This window comes from Delphinapterus leucas, chromosome 3 (genome assembly GCF_059928025.1).
Source record: "Delphinapterus leucas isolate spDelLeu-1000000601 "Yukka" chromosome 3, BTC_Dleu_Yukka2, whole genome shotgun sequence".
Taxonomy (NCBI): domain Eukaryota; kingdom Metazoa; phylum Chordata; class Mammalia; order Artiodactyla; family Monodontidae; genus Delphinapterus; species Delphinapterus leucas.
This window is the reverse complement of record NC_143131.1, coordinates 71,071,835-71,087,068: the sequence shown is the minus strand read 5'-3', so window position 1 is coordinate 71,087,068 and position 15,234 is coordinate 71,071,835. Positions and strand designations below refer to the sequence as shown.

At 32.8% G+C, this 15,234-nt stretch overlaps 1 protein-coding gene across 3 annotated transcripts in view; it reads right to left on the bottom strand.

Annotated features, from left to right (window-relative positions):
* Positions 1–15,234, bottom strand: part of RASA1 (RAS p21 protein activator 1) — a 109,192-nt gene that overhangs the window by 31,883 nt on the left and 62,075 nt on the right. For all 3 annotated transcript variants that reach the window (XM_089909101.1, XM_089909099.1, XM_089909100.1), the window contains exons 7-11: positions 13,826–13,878; positions 11,350–11,500; positions 7,378–7,456; positions 882–1,002; positions 121–277 (exon numbers count right to left, since the gene is read on the bottom strand). In XM_089909101.1, coding sequence (XP_089765227.1) covers positions 121–277; positions 882–1,002; positions 7,378–7,456; positions 11,350–11,500; positions 13,826–13,878 — 561 coding nt within the window. The remainder of the gene's footprint in view (positions 1–120; positions 278–881; positions 1,003–7,377; positions 7,457–11,349; positions 11,501–13,825; positions 13,879–15,234) is intronic.

Here is a 15,234-nt window from a genome sequence, read left to right as displayed (position 1 = left end):
AGAGAGTATATGTGACATTTTCAGATGTCACAAATTGGTTTGCTATGCTTTGAAATGATCTGAACATACTATTTTTTTATTAAAACAATTCCAAAAAGAAACAGGAAACCAATTTCTTACCTGCCAAAGAGACTATCATGAACAACATAGACAGAACACACGCTGAGATCTATTAATCCTTTTGGTTTTGTAGCTCGTTTTTCACTTTCAAAATAAATAAGCTGGGCATCACTGCCCTCTAAGATAAAATATAAATTTTTCCACCTTTTTCCTTTGCCTGTTAAAAAAAATTGTTTCCCCTTAGCCAAATAATGAACTATGAAGTCACATATAGTAAAATCATAAAAACTATTGTTGTTAAAAACTAAAAATTAAATATATTTTTATTCCAAAGCTTAACACCAATCCTTACAAAATGAGAAAGTGTCTGTAATATATCTGTAGAAAAATATCTTTTGTTATATTGCTTGCTTTAATGAGTCACTGAGTAAGTGACAAGGGTACCTTAACAGTATGTTTAGAGATTTCATTATGATAAAATCTTTAAAATTCTTGCTTAGGATTCATTCTTTTCCAGTCATGAGAAAAAAAACTCTTCTACTAATCATGCACCCCTCAATGCCCCAACATTTCTTAATGCCAAACTGAGGCAAATACATAAAATAGAAACATCAATACTATGAATGTGCCAAGTGCTGATAAGAATTTTCTCTTAAAAAAAAAAAAGTTATGGGGTAGAGAGGGGCTCAAGAATCAGATACCAACTTATTAAATACGTATCTCAATGATAAGTTTTATGCCCAGTATTTACAGTGCTTCTAATAAATGTTAACGGTAAAATACTGAAATTGAATCTTTAGTCTTAAAAGTTTCACACTTACCTTTTTTTAGAAGATAACCTTTTTTAACAATGTTTTTATAAAAGGCGTCCTTTGTTTTACGACGAATTGTATTATAAATTTCCTTGCCATCCACTGTATCATTGAGTACTTGTTCTTGATCCTGAATTTTCAAAAATACTAAAATTATTTCATGAATTCTTGATGGAAACGAAGTAAAACCTACTAAACTACCAATTTAAAAACCAGATTGTCTAGACATTAAAAAAATTTTAATACTAAAATCTAAAATAATGTAACATATATACTATTAAGAGATCTTTGCTTTCCAAAGAAATTTTCAAAAAAGTGCACTTACCATTTCTCAAGAATATGGACAACTAATAAGCTTTTTTTTTTTGAAAAATACAGGGTTTTTTTATGTTTTACAAGCAACATTGTTTTGAAAACATGAATTTGTCCAAGCATAACTGATAGATTAGAACCAATCTGAGCATAAAGTAAATTCATGTTTGCTTACGGACAATTACATCCATGAGAAACTCTATGTGAATGCAGAAAATTGCACCCAGCTGAACTGAGATGCCTAGGAATATGCAAAATACATCTCAAAAGCCTAAAAGCCTCCCCAGCTTCACCGAGTGTTACACGCCATACCCATCCATTCACATCTGTGTTCTAACGTATCTGATTTCAGATAATCCTCCTTGTAACCACTTCCCGCTATTTACAGCCCTTCTGATGGCCTCTTCCACAAGTAAACTTCAGGTCTTTTCCAAGGTAGAGTGCCTTATTTATTGTAATATTTAAATATTTCTTACCCATTTAGCATGTATAAAAACTACGCTACATTTTTACTAGCTTCTTATCTTTATGTGTCACTGATGAAGTTTTTGAGTGTTGTACCTTTAACCCCCTTTTTTCCATAATCCTGTGGTTTTTATTGCATGATTTCATATAACACCGTGACTTACAGGAATGCATGTGTGTTAAATGCTAAATCCCTGCCCCCCCTCCAAGTAACAAAAAGAATTATGATGTCAGGAAGAATACAAAGCGAAGAGTGCCTTTATAAATGATCTTCCCAAAATAAGTCAATCTTCGATATTACCACCAAGGTCCAATGGACCCAATTTTAGTTTTTTAGTTTCTTTCTTGAGCAGCTCTTACTATTTGCAATAATTAATATTTTATGACTTTGTTTTCTTAGAGACTTATGGATCCAGCTGATCATTTTATAAGTCTAAGATATGTTATGGGATTTTCACGAATCATATTTTTCCTATATCTTGAAACACTCTGCTATTTCATCATCATAGGAACCATTTCATCATGACTTAACAATTATTCTGAAGTATGCCGAAGAGCAGGCACTGGCAAACCACAGCACATGGACCAAATCTAGCCTACTGCCTGTTTTTTGGACATAAGGTTTTATTGGAACACAGCCATGGCTCATTCCTTTACATACTGTCTGTGGTTGCTTTCACACTACAAAGGCAGTTTAGTAACTGAGACAGAGACTGAATGGCCCACAAAACCTAAAATGTTTATTATCTGGTCCTTTGCAGAAAAGTTTGCCAGCCCTTGGTCTAGAGGGTGATCCAACAGTGACATAAATCATCTCTATTGCATCACCCTTTGGCATTTTTTACTGTGTGGCCAACTATTGTAGCATCTTTCAAAAAAGTATAAAAGGCCATCTTTGTTATATTTTTATTAGTTTTCATTGAACACATAAGAAAATTCAGAATTCTTAATTTTCTGATCATAACATCAAAGAGAAAAAAATTGACCAAGAAAGATGCTTGACAATTATAAAAAGACTCAGATGATAAATGCAAAGAAACAGCAAGACTCTGGGATCTATTGTGATAATAAAATTGATTTTGATAAGCAAAATCTCAGATTATAATTCTTCAGATGGTAATCTCCTTGGTGATTTTTCTCAAACTAAGAATCGCGGAGTGAATGATATATTTCTAGGGGAAAAGAAATATAGTGCTCTCATCTAGTTAGTGATTCAATAGGAAGGACATCATCATGCAATAATTTGTAACAAGAATCTAGATTATCCTGTTTCCTAAAAGGAAATGAGGATTCTTTAAATTTTTATGATTGTGCACCAAGATTTACTCAGTATGATTTGTAAATGGACAAGGGTTACTAGAAGGAAACATATAATGTAGAAATTTAAAAATTCACCATATTGATCATTCTGATGTTTATAAACCTAAACATAAAAATGTATTACACTTATGAAGCAATAAAGACTGTACTATCCAACAAAATTATGAACCATCAAATTTTTCAAAAGTATTGCAGTTGATGATGCAAGAAGAGCAAGAAAGAATCATAAACTAGAACCCAGTTGAAATATATTTAAAATCTGGAATCAGTACTGCATTTTGACAGTAAAAACGTAAGAAGAACCAGAGTAATCATAAGCAAGAACTTATAAAAGATGTATCTGAAATTTGGATTTACAAGATGGATATGTTCCAAGTCCGTGCATGACAGTGGATGAGCAGTTAGCTGCCTTCTATTTCAAGTATGTAATCCTTTATAACCAAGGAAATATGGAACAAAAATGGGGTTTGCTACATTTAAATTCTTATTAAATTTTCTAATAAAGTTTTTTGTACTAAACCTTTATTCTTCTACAAATTATTCAGAAAATGACTAAGAATATAAAAAATTTGAAAAGATACATTGCACCCAGATGATAAATAGTGATGACTACCTCCCTAGTTGTATAGATTTGTGCTTACCAGTCTTTATTACAGTAGTGATAATATTTACTGTTAGGTGCAGAATGGGGCACATTTGTAGTTTATTATTTAAGACATATTACTACACTAACATTTGGATTTAAATATCTGATTTCAAGATAATCTATATAAGTCTTTCCTACTTATTTTAAGATAGGGGCTGATCAACTGATCTGTAACTCCTACATTAGAAGACACTACAGGCAAGGACACAACCTCACGGTCCAAGTTCTAGTAAATTACTGGATGACAGTAGGGAAGGCTTCTCAGCCTACTCTTTGTACACAGTTCTGAAGAAGGAAGTCTTATATATTACTCCCCAAGGGAAGTAGATAATCTGACGGGTGAGAGTTTAACAGCCACTGAAGCAAGCTTTTGCAAAGCGGTTAGGTGTGCAGGCTCCTGTAACCAGACCTCAGTTGTAAATCCTGCCTTTGTCACGTAATGGCTAAGAAAACTCATTTAATAAATTAATTCAATAAATCTTTGTTGAGTGCCAGGTACTGTTCTAGTTCTTGAGATACATCAGTAAATAAATCAAATATCTTTACCCCCAAGGAACTTATATACCAATGAAGAAAAGAGATAATAAACATAATAAGCAAATTGTATGTTAATAGGTGGTAAGTGCTCTACAGGGTAGGGCAAGTAGCAGCAACAAATAATGTGTACAAGTAGGTCTCAATTGTGAAGCTAATTTCTGAGCCAAATTTGAAAGAAATAACAGAGTGAGGCGAGTGGATATTTGAGGGAAAGTCATTTTGAGCAGAGTGAACAGCTGGAACAAAGATCCTAATGCCAAGATCCTGGCATATTTTTTAAAATAGCAGAGAAGCCAGCGTGAGTGGAGACGAGTGAGAGAGAAGGATGGTAGAAAGCGTTCAGAGGACCACCATGGGATACCACTCTAGGGTTTTGCATGCCACTGCAGGGACTCTGGCTTTTACTCTGAATGAAATGTAGAACACCTGTAAGTGTTAAACAGAGGCGTGAAATGGTCTGACACATTTTAAATGGATCCCTCTGACTGCAGTGCAGTGTTAAGGGGGGGCAAAAGTAGAAACAGAGAGATGAAGCCAGATTCTGGTGATGGTTGTATTCTAGATATATTTTGAAGGCAGAGACAGCATGATGTTCTTGACAGTTTGGATACAGAGTGTAGGAGAGAAAAAGAAGAGTCAAGGATGACCTGATGCCTTAAGTAATTTACTCTCTGGTTCCAGTCTCCCTATCTGTAAAATGGGCATAAATACAGGATCAACCTCATCAAATTGTTTAAAAAGTTAAATAAATTAGGGCTTCCCTGGTGGCACAGTGGTTGAGAGTACGCCTGCCGATGCAGGGGACACGGGTTCGTGCCCCGGTCTGGGAAGATCCCACATGCCACGGAGCGGCTGGGCCCGTAAGCCATGGCCGCTGAGCCTGCACGTCCAGAGCCTGTGCTCCGCAACGGGAGAGGCCACAACAGTGAGAGGCCCGCGTACCGCAAAAAAAAAAAAAAAAAAGTTAAATTAATACGTATAAGAAACAGTGCCTAAAACATAGTGCTCCAAAAATGTTAGATATCAATATTTTTAGTGTGGGGTGCATTGTCTCAAAAGGCTCCTTCTTTTCCTCTAATTCATCTGAAGTGTTAGTTCCGCTAAGTAAGCACACCTAGCTAGGACTCTGCTCTTTCTCTTCCAGCATCTTACCCGGAGTGGGAGTATGCAGGATCACCTCAGGGGGAATGAGATGATTCTGCTAGCTAATCACTTTTACATTAATAAAAGGACATTATTAGCCTTTGGGTTCTCTAATAGTTAGAATCCTGCTAGGAAGGATAGGTAAGTGTTATGATTCTCAAACTTCTACTGTAACCTACTTTTACTCCAGGCCCAAAACAATTGACTTCAAATAGCATTTAATGGTTTTTGTGAAGTAATCAAATTGCTCTGTAATCAGCATTTGTTATTTCTGAAGTATTCAAAGCATTATAGGCATTTTTGCAGATGACAATAATCTGAGGTTTGTTCAGTTATGAAATAGTAACACAAGTAAGAATGAGGCTCACTGTATATTTGAAGTAATTCTTAAAACTATCTCATAACATAAGTATAAAGTTTAAGTTTACTAGATGTCAAATGCTATTTTTCCAACTGTAAAAAATTAAATTAGAAAATTCTAAGCATAAATTCAGGATGGGAAAAATGCATGACTTAACTTGTGGGCCAATAAAATAAAATTTGTTAAAAAAAATTTGTTGACTTAGAAACAATTTAAAATCATGATTAATTCAAACAGCCAATGTGAATCAGAATTAATGATATAGCAATGGGACTGAGTGGCAGGTTCTGTCATTTGTAGGTAAAGGCACCTCTGATTCCTAATAAAAAGATCCTAAGCTGTGGTTTCTAGAAAGCACATACCGCACTATGTGGTTTTAAAAAAAATTGGTCAAAGTCTGCCAGAACTGTCAACAAAAGTGGTACATCAATGCTAACTAGATACTAGGAGGGTGTCAACAAGGAAGTAGAACTTGAGATGGATCTTAAACTTGCAGGATTTAGATAGGCAGAGAGGAAGAAACTGACATGGAGACAGCAACAAACACAATAAGACACATTAGTGATAATTCAGAGGATGAAGTGAGTGCTTCCTGTTGGAGAGGAGCTATTCATTCAATTAATATTGATTGAATACCTAATGCCTAGTACTATTCTAGGCACTAGGAATACAACACAAAACACCTGCCCTCCTGAACTTTACATTCTACCAGAAAAGCATGAGGAAGTGAAGCAAGATACATTAAAATGTTTCAAGATGATGATTCTTAAATTTATATTAAGCATCAGAATAATGATGCCCCCCCCCCTTCAGCAGCTGCAATGAATAGTAGGCTATAACCATCAGAAACTAACTTGTTCGGAGGAAGAAATATTGAGAAGCTCGAGACACTACAAATCACTGTGAAAGTTTAGTGGGGTACCCAAAACCTCTCACAATCCTTCTTTATGTCCCTAGAATATCACTACCTCCATTTTCCACATAGGAAAATTCTTAATCGCTCCTTTGAAGTACCTTTTTCTAACCCCTGCTACAACCTTTTCCCACCACACTTTAGGAAGTATCATGGGCAAGAAACAGAAGCTAATCAATCACCCTATGCATTAAGCAACTAGTATTCAACAGGCCCTCTTGTTCAAGGCCAGTCTTCTTATGTTCTGGACTTCAGCCACTCTTGCCTTCTCTAGGACCTTGTACGTGCGGTATTGCCATTACCCCATCCCTCACCCACCACTGTCACTCTCCTCCCGAGTACAGAGACATGCTCAAAAATTTCTCACCATAAAACTATGGGCAAATAAAACAAAGAAATAAAAAGTTTAAAGGCCTTTTGGCCCTACATCATCTTCTAGCTATCATTTTTAATTTATTTTCTTTTCTTACCAATCTCACCTAGATAAGCCTGGCTGTGATTTATCCTGGCTGTCTCCACTTTTGCCTCCAACAAACTCACTCCTTGACCCAGTGCAACTAGGCTTCTGTCCCCACCACTGCTTCTATTCTCAAAAAGCCACCAAGGACTTCCTAATAATTATCTAGAACCAACATAAATAAAAACTAAGAGATTCGCTTACAAGTATTCACTTTCTGAAAGAATCTGAATAATCTGCAGTTTTAAATTTTATCCAATTTCAAATGCATGGATGTGTGCATAAACATATCACCAAAAATGCATTTTAAAATAAAATGGTAATTATTGTTAAAAGAAAAACAACACTGACCTGCATTGGTACAGGTTCCTTAAGATAATACCCTTCAACAATTTGTTCTTTTCGATAGTGATCTATGATGTCCCCAATGCTGTTAAAATAAAAATTACTAACATTGACATAATTTGTCTCATAAAAGTTGCAAATCTTAAAAGATACACCAAACTTTGTTAGCAAGGATTCTCTATTTGCAAGTCTTTTCCAAAGTATATAACCAGAATACATTAACAGACTATATGATCATTACAGTCATATTACTTTAGAAAAACAAGAATGTTCCTAATATTGGTTTACAGATCAGAAATATTTGAGTCAGAGATTTCAATTTTCCATCAACATACCCAAAGCACCACTATACGTGAGGAAATGATTAAAAGTCTTTTTTTTTTTTTAAACAAAAGTATCTGAGAGACTGAGAAAGAAAAACCGACAGACAAACGGCATTTATTTTTAGCAAGTAGTGAATTCAGGTAAACTTCAAGAATTTTTATCATCAAAACATTTACATATTCTGCTTTTATATTAATCAGATGGAGTTAGGTCATGAGATATAAATAGCAGGTGAAAGCAGAAACAAATTAAAAAATAAAAGGAAGAAAGAAAGAAAGACCAGGAGCTAACCTTATATGTAGGATTATCACTACAGTAGGAAGGGGCTATTGATGATTTTGATAAAACGTGCTATAAAATATTCTTAATATTTGGGAAATACTACAAATAAAACAAAATAACATTGTATAATGTATTTTAACACAAATTTTAACATGACATAATGAGTTTTTTAAATATAAAATGTTTCTCATAATCAGTTTGTCATTTTATTGTCCTGAATATGTAAATCCTAGAATTTTAAACTGTCCTTTAATACACTAGAGGAATTGGTATTTAACGACAGCTAGGCAACATTTCTCAAAACAGATCTCATTAATTTACCCCTTGGTTTTTTTCATGTTCTTCCTACTGATCCAATAATTGGAATACACACACACACATATATATTTATATATTTATATATATATATAATTGGATATATATTTATCACTTGATTTTTTTTCACAGTTCTTCCTACTGAAAAAATAATTGGAACATATGTTGTCTTTTATCTTTGGAGATACATATACATATATACACACACATATATATCTCTGATACTAAGATATCTGCTATACTACAAAATTATTTTAAACTAAATATAAATAAAGTATAATGTTAAAAAGCAAATAGAAGATTTGAAAGATTAATAAAAAAATTATGGATGAATATGAACTAAATACCAGATGTAGCATTTAACAGGAGGGGGTAGGGGAATGAGAAAAGTAAAAAGGTATTATCACAGAAGGACAAAGAAGGTTATACGTTTTTAAAGGAAAAATGTTAACACTAAAGAAAAACGAAAATCAGAAAGAATACATTTGAAGATACCTAGGTACCACAACAGAGATGACTATGTGTTTCAAAGCAAAAGGCACCAAATCGGAGAAAATATCCAAGGTCTCTGGCTCTACAACTGTAAATGCAATCTATTCTGTGTAGCACCTCAATGTTACGATATAATTCTTGACCATGAGCTGAAAGAACAGAATACTACTGCATGGAGTACATACAGTTCAGACTGTCCAGGAGCAAATTTACAAGCATGTGGCAACCAATCAGATATATTTTTTACCAATGACCTGGACTTCCAAGAAGTTTTTTTTTTTTAATTACTCTTTAGTTCATAGTCTACCCAGATATGCCTAAGGAAACAGTCAAGAGAGACATAACAAACAAAAATTTCCTAGACATTCCATAGTTCTAGCCATGAAATCAGATTTACAACTCAGAAAATTAAAATATGTTAACTATAAATCTGTAAAATAACTGTGAGTTTCTAGAGATACTATATCCTGTACTTTCATTTTAATAATTTACTTTTTAATAAATATAACTCTCTCTCTTCTTGAACACTACATGTTAGTAATCTTAAACGTCTGACCAAAATCTTCCCTCTCCCTTCTTAATCACCATCTCAACTACTCTCTTCCCACTGATTCTCCTATGCATATTTGTGCATCCTTGAATTTATCAGTCAGCTTACCATCTTTTCTAGAAGACCTGAGCACTAATAACGTAGGAACAGTATCTTTGTTCTTTACTATATATGCACAGATCTGTATAATACACTTCAAAAAGTAGATCACTCAATAAATGTTTACTGAATTATATTTGTTGTTAAATGCCTCTCCTACTTTTCTAAAATTTAAAATATAGGAATATTAAAGTTACGTCTCAACAATGTAGTTTCTAAATGAAACGGACATAACTGCTACTTCTCTTTGCCCGAAGACTAATGTAGAGTTAATGTGGAGACAGGTCAGCAGAATTTGGCTCTGTTACATAGATTTATTGGATAATCCAACTTTACACTTCCATATCTAAACAATAAGTGATAATCATAAAGGTGTATCTTCTTAGAAATTACTTCATTACTGACATTAATGCTGAAATGGAGTATGTATTTCCAAAACAATTATAAAAACTGCCATTTTCTAGGCATGAGGGTCACATAGTTCCAGCTTTCCTTTAAAAATGATTTTTTTAATATTAAAGCTAACAACAACAATACTCCTGAACTTTATAAGATGAACATATACAAGGGGAATAAACAGTCTAATTTGGGGGAATGACCACGGACACTACATTAACATATATTTGAAAAAAATTTAAATCATAATTTTGCAAGCAGACTAATAATTTGGAAAGAAATATACTTCAAATATGTATTTCTTCCTGTTTCATTCTGGTCTTTATCAACAAAAGAGACTACCTTTATATATTTTACAGGCGGCCTCCATTATGTAGGAAGAATTTTCATCTTTACAGAATGTGTATCATAAAGAACTTTAAATCAAGCAAAACAAACTTCCACCAGAATTAATGTAAAATACTTTATCTTAAAAAAACTCCATGCAAACATTTATCAATTCAGTTAAGAATGTTTTCAATTTATTGTTTTATATATTCTATGCCCCTAGAAACCTGGACAATGGGAAAATTTAATTTACCTTCATAGAGAGCTCAAATTGCACCTAGCTAGATTTTCAGTGAGGATGTCTAGATCAGACTGTAATGCTAGAAGGGGTTCAAGCAGCTCATATATGAGGTGTGTGAAAGGGTCCAATCGTCTACATTCATCTTCCATTTGATGTCGTATCACTATCCACTGAATAACTGGCAAGCAACAGAACTTGTTTTAGGTTTTTTGCTCTGTTTTATTTTAAGGCATTAAACTAGGAAAATGCCGGCATTTTAGCTTACACTAGCCTCCAAAAGAGGAAAAATCATGCTACTCCAGAGTTATCCAGAATGGGAAAACGTTTACACTCAGAAATAAAATGAAAGATTACTTTCTATTATGCAGAAAAAAAAACAGCTGACATTCTATCATATGTTTTTTTCTATTAACTGGTTTTCCTAATCAAGTGAATGAAGTCCAACCTGAGTTTTGGGACAAGCAAAGAGTTTACCAAGAATTTTAAAGGTGAGAAGTAGGAACCAATAATTACAAATAATACCAACTTGAGAACAACCCAATTATTTTGGGGTAACATTATTAATAAGTCTCAGGTAAAAAGGTTCTTAAAGAGTGACCTATTAAAATGTCTCATTGATAAAAAACGGCAATATATTTTCTTTTTCTTAGATGAAATGTTCTGCTGTCCTACAGATAATGTATGGATTTAGCAAATTTGCTGCAAATAACTTGTGCATAATCAAAAAATTACATAATTTTGGAAGGAAATAAAAAGTTATTAATTTATACTCACATTTGACACTAGCTAAAGAATTCTTGGATATGACTACTACTAAATTATATTAAATGTCTTATAATTTTAAATATTACAAAGTCAGAAACTTTTATATAATTTTGATTCTGATATATTATATTATCAAGATTTCAACTCTCCTTGCCAAAAGTAAAACTAAAAATTTCTCACGACTTACCTGTTATAATATCGACCTCCCATCATAAACTGATTGTTTGGTGTTGGACATATTTTAAATCGCTGAATATTTTCATTGGTCCGAAAATAAAGTGAATAGTCACCAGGAGTATTATCTGATGGCCTCACAAGAAAACTGCAGACTTGACCAACTATAAAAATTAAGCTGTTAGTTTTATTCCCTAATTATCAAATTAAAAAAGAAAAAGCGTTAAGTAGTACAATTACAAAATACATTCAGAAGTCAAAAACATATGTAAAATTTTCACCAGGAACTTTTGATTGTTTTGGTTTGGTTTTTTTTTTTGGCTGCACTGCACGGCTTGCAGGATTTAGTTCCCCGACCAGGGACTGAACCTAGATTTCATTGCCAGGGCAATGAAAGGGCCGAGTCCTAACCACTGGACCACCAGAGAATTTCTGAAACTTTTTTAAAATAAAGATAATTTTAAGGCAATTTCTTTTTGTATTTTCTGGTTTATGAGGCACAACCATCCATGATGTTGCTTGTCTTTATTACATAAAAATACAGGGCAGAAATGTGCAGCACTGACTTCTGGTTAATAAGTCTACACCTGTCATAACTTGGAAAGAATACTCTAACCACAGATGGGGTTACTGGCTAAAACTACTATATTCTGTTTGCAAAAGAAAAGTCTAAAAAAGTTAAAGTGAATTTTACTTAAGAATACTCTGTACTTAAGTAATGCTTCTGATTAAACATTAAAAGGTCATAACTATAATAAAATAGTACCAAAAGCTTACAAAAGTAGATTCAAAACAACTGAAATATTTGTGTACCTAATCAAAATCAATACACATGCACTATATTTCATTTAACAGGCACGATCTTGAATAGTCATACAGAAGCAAATTATCATGTATTAAATATTTTCATATTAATTTTAGAGAAGTCTTTTTGACATCTGCAATTGGCAGTGACTTTTACCACTAAGATGCTTTTTTACCTTTTCTCTGTTTAAGTCCTAATGACAGAAAAGATCAGAACTTGATTGCTTTTCGGAAAGCACAATGAACACTTAGAATATCAGACATCATTTTTATGTAAATTACTAATAGTTCCAATCATCTATCCAAGGCATTTACTACCAAGTAATTTCATGTTCAATACAAAAAATAGAAATTACTGCAAAACTGTGCATGCAAGTGCTTATGTGTATTTTTCCTGGGAGAAAATCATCAGACTCTTAAAAGAGCACATGACCGAAAGAAAATAAAAACTAACATAAGGAAATTAAGTTTAGCTCTTTTTCAATTTACATGTCTAAAACAAGACTGAGTGCCTCAGGTATTTGGTGGTGCAAGTTCAAAATCATAAGTGTATATTCAAAATTCAGTAAATTCACTAAAATAAATATTTTGGTCCCACTTTGAAAGCAGGTACCATGTCATTTTGGTTGAGCATTTGGTCTCTGTTACTACCATATAGAATTACCATGTTCTTTAATGAATTTTTAACCTATATCCCCACAATAAAATTGAATACTTCCTAAAACTGCCATAAATCTTTCAAAAGAGCTAACTATTAATTACATTAAAGGCAATGCCTTATGGCTTGAACAGTAACTCAGATAAGATCTTTAAATGATCAGTGGTTTATTCATCATATACATTGAACTCTGGTCATTTTTAAAGAACTAAGATCTTCTAAATTACAGATTACTGCTTAAACTTCTCTCGAGTCCTTCTAAAGTATGGTTTCCTGAAGAGATATTTGGTAACTAAATTAATTCAGTCTTAAATTTTAGTTAGGATAAGTGATAATGAAATAGTTTTTGTTTTAAATAATAAACCCACAGTACAATTCAATTTTTATTTTGCATATCTCTGTAACCGCACAGTTTTAGGAAATGTTAAAATCAACATATTTTAAATAAGGCCCAATTTTAAAATTCTACAAGTATACAAAGATAAATGCAAGAACATTTGCTGCACCTGAACAGCAAGAAAATGAAAACAACATGATATTCCTCTATAAGAGACTGATAATAAATTATGGTATTTGTACAATGGAAAGCTTATGGTCATTAAAAAGAATAATGAAAATTTATATATGCAGATACGGAATGATTTCCCAAAATACATCTTAACATGAAAAAAGTGTATTGTATGTTCCTGTGAGAGCATGTGGGGGGGGTATGTGTAGTGGGGTAAGTAGGGGTGAGGAAGACAGACATGAAACTTCTGGAAAAAACACTCATCTGGCACTGCTTCTAAGGAAGAATACAGGGGCCTGGTGCAGAAGGAAAACGCACTGCACTGAATTTTATATTGCATATTTTCAACTAAAGAACACCCAAAACCAAGAACACCAATTTCTCTATGCTGGGCAAGAAATTACAATATACATAAATATCAAATGAATGCTAAAGGCAAAATACATGATAAATGGTTGGTTCACTTTTTTATTCTTTTTAAATAACAACATTAGAAAAGGAAAGTGAATATATAAATACCTGTCATTAGTAAATTATAAGCTTCTTGTTTGGAAATTTTCCCATGGAACCATCTTGAAAAAAGAATATATTAAATATGTAAATCAAAAGTCTTTTTTGCTATTATACCATCAAAACTAAACAACTAACATAAGTTTAATTCAAGCTGACATAATGAAATAAATGCAATGCAATTGATCAAATGACCTCATTCCTTTTACATTTGTTACTACACTTTGTAAACATGCCTAAGTTCAATAAAATATAGAAAAATTAGGGACTATCTATTATGAACTACAATTTCCGTATTAATTACCAATACGAAAACAGCAATGATTTTAATTCTGATAATGACAAATTGTTAAGCTTACATCATAGCTAGCATTCTTTTTTCTTTTTATTAGGAGGGGGGAGTGGTAGAGGTAGAGCCCACCAGAACTGCCCAGAAAAAAAATTAGTGGATTAATTTTTCTCATACTTCTCTCAAAGTGAATTTCTCTATAAGTTCTCTCTTCAAATCAACATGGTTGATTCATACTTTACTGAAAGCCAGAAAATAAGACTGAATGATGAGAAATAATAGATACCAACATCAAGAACTGAAAGAAAAGAATGACTTAGTATTACTAATTCTATTTGAGCTAATGGCCTAGCATATCAGATTGCTAGAATATTTAATATTCTGCATACTTAAAATAAGCCTTTAGAAATTATTATAAAAGGCATTATAGTCAAAATCTGCATATAATAACTAAAGTATTTAAATAATTTACCTTAAAATGATATATCTGGTTTAAAAAATTAATTACTAGTAATTACTTAAAATCTCTCATCTGAAGGACTATTATCTATCTTGCTGATTAAGACATGTTATATGTTAATATCAAGCTGACAACTCCAGATTACCTCTCTACCACTTTGCCATATATTCTTAGGGTCTATAATTATTTTTAATTGTGGCTTAAAGAACAAGTTGGAAAGTAAACATACTACAAGACTAAAATATATAAATGCCCTAAAATCCAATGTTACAGGTTTAGAGGCTGTTCATACTGTTTTAAATTATCCATATTATTACTGGTCAGAGTATAAAATATAACTGAATTTTTACCTTTTCACATGAATAAAATGTTAAACTTTTACTTTCTCTCTTTAACTTTATTCCAACCCTTAACTCACTAATTCAGATTTCCTGAGGCTCACAAAGTTAATTATGAATAATTTAAAACAAGTATACAATAACTGGAGCAGTCCAGGCTGCCTTGAAAGGCAGTAAAGTTCCATACTGCATTCAAACACAGCTGAAATGACCACTTACTACAAAGGCTAAAACAACATTTCTATATTCTAGTAGATAGTTGATTAGATGACCTCGAAGGCCCATTCTATATTTCTCTATAGCTAGAATAAAGGAGAAAAGGGGAATCTGA